The 7,364-nt window shown below is 44.0% G+C and overlaps 1 protein-coding gene across 3 annotated transcripts in view; it reads right to left on the bottom strand.

Annotated features, from left to right (window-relative positions):
* ano8b (anoctamin 8b) overlaps window positions 1-7,364 on the bottom strand; it is a 28,004-nt gene extending 20,640 nt beyond the window's left edge. Inside the window, exons 1-2 of one of the 3 annotated variants that reach the window (XM_031575405.1) lie at window positions 7,279-7,364; window positions 6,531-6,713 (exon numbers count right to left, since the gene is read on the bottom strand). In XM_031575405.1, coding sequence (XP_031431265.1) covers window positions 6,531-6,690 — 160 coding nt within the window. In that variant the 5' untranslated portion in view covers window positions 6,691-6,713; window positions 7,279-7,364. Of the gene's footprint in view, window positions 1-6,530; window positions 7,079-7,278 lie in introns of those variants that run through there. The other 2 variants (XM_031575406.2, XM_031575403.2) reach the window with 2 other exon arrangements.

The raw sequence follows: 7,364 nt of genomic DNA, 5'->3' as shown, positions 1-7,364 counted from the left end.
AGAGAGGAAGCGCACACACACAGGCCACACACAACACAAATAATACCTAACTCCAGCTGACTGTGCATGCACATATCACCATTCAGTTCTCATCATTTCTATTTCAATGCTTAACATGGTTAAAGGTGCCATATGCAAGAATCTTTCTTCAAAACATAAAAAATGTAACTAAAAATAAAAGTGAATGTGAAGAGATATCTGTCAACTGAACAGGACGAATATGTTGACCATCTCAGGTACAACAGCCAACTAGGGCGTAATAAATCACCATTTTAGAAGTATCTATCAATTCACAAGAAATTAAATAATTTCCTTTGTAAGAATATTTGGTGTGCATATGCCAGCTGTGGCATACCAGGTAGTTACAGGATGCGTTCAGTAGTTGAAACACATGACCTAAATCCTGAAGCCACTGTTGGGCACAAGGCAAGAGTGGTACAAGTTACAATGAATGCACAGTCGTTTAGTAGAGGTGCTTCCAACCGGACTTGAACAGTTGACCTCAGCACAGCTGAAGGTAAGACATATGGCTGTAGAGCTTGTTTGTTGTACTACTTGTTTTTTGTGGATGTGTTCCACTGCCTCGAACCACAAACACCTGACACAACCAGGCTCCCGGGCAAGTAAAGCACATACTGTCTGCATCAGCTTACAATGCCCTTACTGTCCAGAAAGACAGTAAGCACTGTTTGAAAATAATTCTTCACAGGGAAAGCTGAGAGAAATGCTTCCATGTACTGTGTGTGTATATATATATATATATATATATATATATATATATGCACTACAGGCTGAAAAGGGGGGTCTTGAAAATATATTTATGGTTGTCCACAATCCACACGCAAAGCTACTCTATGACTGAAGACTGTCAGACAGAAGATAATTTCTCAGAGCTTTCTCACTGGATAACACGCTCGCTTTGTGATGCTGATTCCCACACCGTGTGACAGAGTGATTTTGTTTTAAACCCGCAGCAATTGCTTTCACTCCGAGTCGCTTCAGTGTTTTTTTTCTCCCTTTTCTTTTGTGCCCCGTTTCATCCATTCAAAGTCACCATTCTCATCACGATGGCTACGGCTGAAAACTCGCCCTTTCAGGGATGGCGCTGGCCCAGCCCCCTAACCTGCCATGCAAGGCTCCATGGGCGAGTGGGTGCACAGACCTGTTAGAGGAGCTGAAAACCCCTCTCACTGGCGTTGGCAGGCAGTGCTCTTTCTCCCCCTGCTTCAACCCCCACCCCTCTTCCTCTCTAGTCACTCCTGCTTTCATTCTTGTTCCCTCTTGCTCACTCTCTCTCTCTCTCTCTCACACACACACACACAGACAAACACACAGTATTTCTCTCTCTCTCACATACACACACACACACAATATTTCTCTCTCACACACTCACTGTCTCTCTCTCTTTCTTTCACTGTTCTAGTGTCCACAAACTGTCTTTGTTAGCCTCGGCAAACAGAAGAAGACATTTAGGGCTCCCTCTCACTTGCTCATTCCCCTGTTCCTCAGTATTTCACTGCCTTCCTATATAGCTCCATTGGCCAGTTTCATTGCCCCGGCGTGTGTGCATTGGCACCTGCAGTGTACACACAACCTGGGGAACGGAGCAGAAAGGGCCATATAGATTTAGGGTTTTATGTCAATGGGCCTCCTCCTCTCCCGCCTCTCCCTCCTGGCTGTGCGCTGTGGGACTGCCTGCACAGCACTTTCAGAGAACAGAGGGCAGAGGGAGACTGCTGAAAATCCTGCTTCCCAAGCTCCTCTGCACACGCACCGATCCCTTCCCCAGTGGCCCTCTCTCCTCTTCCGTGATGCCCCAGTTGGTTTATTTACATCAGCATAAGCGGGGTCACTGCAACATCATGTAAACATCTGAACAGGCATGTCAAAAAGCTACAGGACTTGGGGTTAACAATACAATGCTGTTACAGATTTCATCTTGTCTTCTTGCGTGTTTGATTTTCTAAAATCTTTTAGTGCCAATGAGGAGCAATGTGTATGACAAATTATGTGAGGTGTATGATGCATGTGGAACTTCAATTCCATGTTATAGACCACGCAGTTCAATTAAACAATGCCAGTAATGGAAGCTCTCTGATATGCCGTGGCTTGTTATCGAAGTCCCTGAACTGGGCATTGTGAGGGTGAGTGGAAAATTTTGAATAAATTAATGAATTTCAAAGGACTTGATCCAGCTCTGCATACACACGCACACACAGAGAGACATTGAATAGATAATCCTCCGATACTTAAACTGATGTAGAGACAATTAGATGTTTGCATCGGTGATGGATGGTATGGGAATGTTTCTCAGCAAGGCAGACACTACACAGAGAGCGACAGATGACCCATCTATATTTAGCTGATTACTGAGGTTAGGATTTAATCTGTCAGTTTACTGCCAAATCCTTTAATTTACAATTTGGTGGCAGTCATCTGTTCAACATCTGACCTTAAGCAAAAATGGGCCTGAGATAACAAACTCTCTTAAATAGGGTTTACCAGAGCTAATCAATGATTAAGTATCCATACAGAAGGGAATGCTCAGAGACAACTTCCTGCCCAAAATACTAGCAATAATCATAGCATTTCAAATTGACCCATCTGCCTCTAGTTGGAGGAAGTTGAAGTGATGGCTGCCAAGATCGTTATAATTAGTCTGAATTAAATATTAATTGAAATGGAACCTGTTAATAGCCACAATCTGGAGAGGTTGTCCCCAGCAAGCTAATAACTGTGTGGCGGGCAGAGGTTTTCTCAACAGGAAATAAGCAAATGTGCAATTATAATACATATAATCAATTATGCATCTTTTCTACCCACCACTCTCCTCACAAACTTCAATAAGGTTTAAGCTGAGAGATGCTTTCCTTTGAGAGAGTGTACTTACTTAGCAAAATACAAGCATTCTCAAGAGGACAGTCACTCTAATGACTATTGATGACTGACCACTGTCTGGCCACCACTGTCTAAATGGTAGGTTACTTTCTACATACCAGGGCAAAGCTACAGTTCTGCCTTGTGTGATCACACACATGAAAGCAAAAAGAGTCCTTATCTAGAGCAACTAGGATTATACAATTCTATGACTGATTTGAGGAGTCAAGTGGTTGATAGGAGCTCTTATTGCCCTTCCAGTGGTCCCTCTAGACACTGACAGATATAGAGCAACACAAGATATTAACACAATTTAAAGACCCCCCCCCCATAAAAAGAATCACCAGATATTCCTGCTCCCCAGGGAAATGTCATTACCTGCTTAAACTTCCCTCCACTGCTGTTCACTATGCACTGCATCCTTCAAGTCTCTCTCTCTCTGTCGCTCTTTCTTTCTTTCTCTCTCTATCTTCTCTCTCTCTCTCTCTCTCTCTCTCACACATCAAGTCCCATATCCCCAGATCAATGATATGAGTAATGAGATATGATGTCAGTGCTGCTTGGGCATAATGGAACCGTGACACCAGTCAGTTCCAAACCCCCTGCTGATTTCAGCTCCTATTATTGCTCTTAATATAGCCACAGCCACGAAGCCGAGAGGCACCGAAATCAATACAGCTTGAAACATTAAGGAACGTTACTACGGAGTGGAGGAAGCCCATCTGCGATTCAGAGAAGATAGAACTGGATACATGCTGTGGGTGAGGTGGATAGAGAGCTGAAGCTGGGAACAGCTATGTGTGCAGTGGAAATGCATGTCAGGAATATGCGACCTACAGCCAGAGCATGGAGGTCATACTTCTGCTTTCCGAGCATTGGCTTGCAATTTCTGCCCTCTGTGGCAAAATCATGAGTTTGTAAAACATGACAAAGCATGAACAGCAAAAATAGCTGTTTACTAAGATCGCCTCTGCCACAGCAGAAGGTAAAATAATCTGTTCAGAAAATGCATAATTCTAATACAAACAGAGGTTATACGCACACGAGTGGTAGACGGAGAGCAGCTCTGAGCGATAAAACTAAATGTTTCCTAATCTAAACTATGACACAACCTTCATCTCAGATTAAGAGATTAAGCCATGATCCTGGCTGGCAGCGCCTTCACAGTGCTGTGCATGGTGCCCCCACACCACTTGATGACAGAAACTCAAAGGGTGAAAGTACGAGCCCCAGTGCTCGAGTGCACCAGTGCACGAGTTTGAAGATATGATGGTGCTGCAGTCACTTGAGAGGCTACTTGCTAGACTCTCATGCCACACTGCACAATTATTACACTATTGTGGAACCGGCCTTGGAGCAAAAGCATGGAGGGAAGATGCAGAATTGGTCGGAGAGAGTGAAACTACATTACAAATGAATATTATATTTTGTTGTTGCCGTACACATGAAAACTGAAGTACGTTGCATTCACAAGCTAAAGTTTTTGAAGTCAAATGAATGAGATGATTAATTATGGGCAGACCAGGCACACTCAGGTGCAGAGTAGGGCATTTCACTCAAACCATTAGCACGCCTAAAACCCTGTTTGTGACACCACTGGGATATATGAGGCTATATCCCTAATTCATATAATTTAGTTTTTATAATAATATAATGTCACATCGAAAGCTCTTCTAAAACTATTCCCAGCTAAATCTTCCCATCTTATAGCCACATCCATTGACACAGTGTATCCTTAGGTTATCCCTCTGGATCAATCAAGAATTTTGATTATGGATTATGACGTCATTTTGTTACAGTAGGGCCCAATGCATTTCTCTTATCAAGGGTCTAGTGATGGATGGAGTCAATAATATCATAGGTGAGAGAAAAAAACACCATGGGTTGAAAGACACACGTCTGCAGCAGTCATCCAGATTGTGATAAAGGGAATGAAATGCACTGCACTGGAGTAGGCCTCCAGTGAAGAGTGCTGGCTGTATATTACAGTCAGACATCTATATAACTGTTAGAACCAAGGTCACCTCCAACCCCTTCTTAGCCATGTCTCAGATCACTAACAGGCAGCTCAGCACAACACAGGAAGTGAATAAAGTAACAGGACTAAGAGGAGAAGATATCTTCCACCCATGTCGCACAGCATTGTGCCTTCAAAAACACGTTGATGAGAATGACAAGATGCTTTCTCAGCACCACACCTAGTATTTCGAGTATTTCAATACAGTAGGTATTACAAGGGCTTTCCAGCCAACACATAGGTGCCCAAACAAATCTGAGCTCACTGTCATCTGAACCTAATGTATGAGGATATCTCAATTGGGAATACATTTATTGTGTGCCAACCTCTCCATAGTCATCTATGGAGCAGGAAAGGAATATGTGGACTACAAATATGTCCTCCACACGTTTAGTAATGACCATTGCCTGAAACTTACTTTAAGAACCAACACTTCAACAACCGTCTTCAAACATCATCATTACATAGTACTAACACACTGTAGGCCTACAAAAAAATATGTGTACACACTGCACTTATCGTTCATCTCACCTTAAATGCCCAATCAAAGATTGTCGAAAGATTACAAATCTACACTGTTAGCTGATTTGATGGGCCATTGCTAGCGACTTGTTTAATGCAACAGATTTTCCTAAACATATGTTAGAAATACTGTGCTAGATATTAGGCCCGCCACAGGGAAGATGTATTTCAGACGCACCAAAAAGCGCACTGACAGCTTGACGACAAGCTGACATCACGTCGCAACAACACATCAACTTCCTCTGTCATTACAAACACTGTGAGACGGTATGACATCACACTATAATCGAGCCTAATGCACCCGCACATTATAGCCGAATTATTTCGCTATCGGTGCGTTCTTTCTATTAGACTTGCCATGGCTTGGCAACACTGCATCATTCTGCAGTAAAAGCAAATCTTGAGGGGTGCTCGATGCGGGCCCAAACACGAGAAAACAATCCGCCGCAACGCATCTCTTCCAAAACGCAGCCTAATAAAGCCCAGTGTATAGAGTATGCTACATGGACTAAATGGCAATTAAATACGATAGAGGGGTATGCACATGGCGAGTGCCACCGTTCTAAGCCTTATTTTGCTTAGCCGATCGACACGGTTAGCCACGACACCACTGGTTCCAGAAATAGCCCACACTGACAGAACATAGGCTAGATAGCTTCGGTCTTAGGTCGGTGCCACTTGAACATACTGTGTGAAGTTTGAAATAAAACTGTCTAGTTATAATCTGACCACAGCGATTGCCAGACTGATGCAATTGATGCAAGGTTAGTCCCTAAAGTTAATCTCCCCCAAAACTCTAAAACGGACATTTAATGGGACAAAACACATGACTAGTGGCTGGTTCGGGATGGGATACTTCATAACCAATATTTAGCGCAGTCATTAGAGTGTTTAAAGGCGACATTATTTGGCTTGACCTTAGTGCCAGAAAGACGCTAACGCCGCGCAAGACATCATTTCTTTTAGGTGGCATTTCCATCTCCAAATACCCGAAAGAGACAAAAGACGGCGCGATGCTCATTGTGTTCCTCCGTCACATCCACCTGTTCTGGTCACTCGCGTTTATAATCTATTTTTCGATTACAGCTCGCGCTGGCTCAGAAGACGGACTCACCCAGAACGCCAGAGGATGATGTTGGATGCGAAGCGGCACTTTGGTCTGTCTTTTCCCCTTCTCCCTGCGACCGGTGTCTGTGCCGTGAGATCTCGGTGTCGGTGGTGCTGCTACATGCGGCTGTAACGGCAGCTGCTGCTGCCGCTCCCGGCTCGGGCATGCTGCCTCAATGTGGAGTGGCTGCTGTAGTCGTCCAGGAAAAGGGAGTGAAATTAGACTTGTCTGGGTAGCATGTAGCGCGGCCGGGGGATCCGGGACTGGGGTTAAATGAACGTGAAAGTGAAGTGAAGGTTGTTGTGGCTCATCCTGGTTGCAGCAGGATGCAAGCAGATTGATTGCGTTCTGGGAGAGTCTTACTATAGATGGAGGAGGGACAAAGGGAAGGGGGTAGATACACGTAGGCTACATGCTCAGATACACACATACCCATTCGTTGAAAAGAATAAACTCATGTTTCTCTCCTCTTTCCACGAGGAAATTGTAAGTAACACGCAACCACATGGTTACCGTTTGCCAAGCCCCCTACGACTGGATATCTGGCAAAACATAACAGCCTATTGATATTGCCTATGTTGCCATCACCAATGACGCGGAGCCCGTGCACTAGACTGAACGACTGCTCAAACAATGTTGACATCATTTACATCATAGGTACGTGTGTTTGGGGTCCATGTGCAATCCCTTTGGCAACGCAATGGTAACACAGCCTTTTCCACTTGTCTCATCAAAATAAAGCATGCCTACTTACTGTACAAAGCCAAGAAATTCTTTCCAGTCCAGCTTCATCAAATGGTGGTCTGTTCAGCAGGTGCATACCCTGATATGGCATAATGA

This window comes from Clupea harengus, chromosome 10, assembly GCF_900700415.2.
Source record: "Clupea harengus chromosome 10, Ch_v2.0.2, whole genome shotgun sequence".
NCBI lineage: Eukaryota > Metazoa > Chordata > Actinopteri > Clupeiformes > Clupeidae > Clupea > Clupea harengus.
This window is presented reverse-complemented; position numbering and strand designations above follow the sequence as displayed.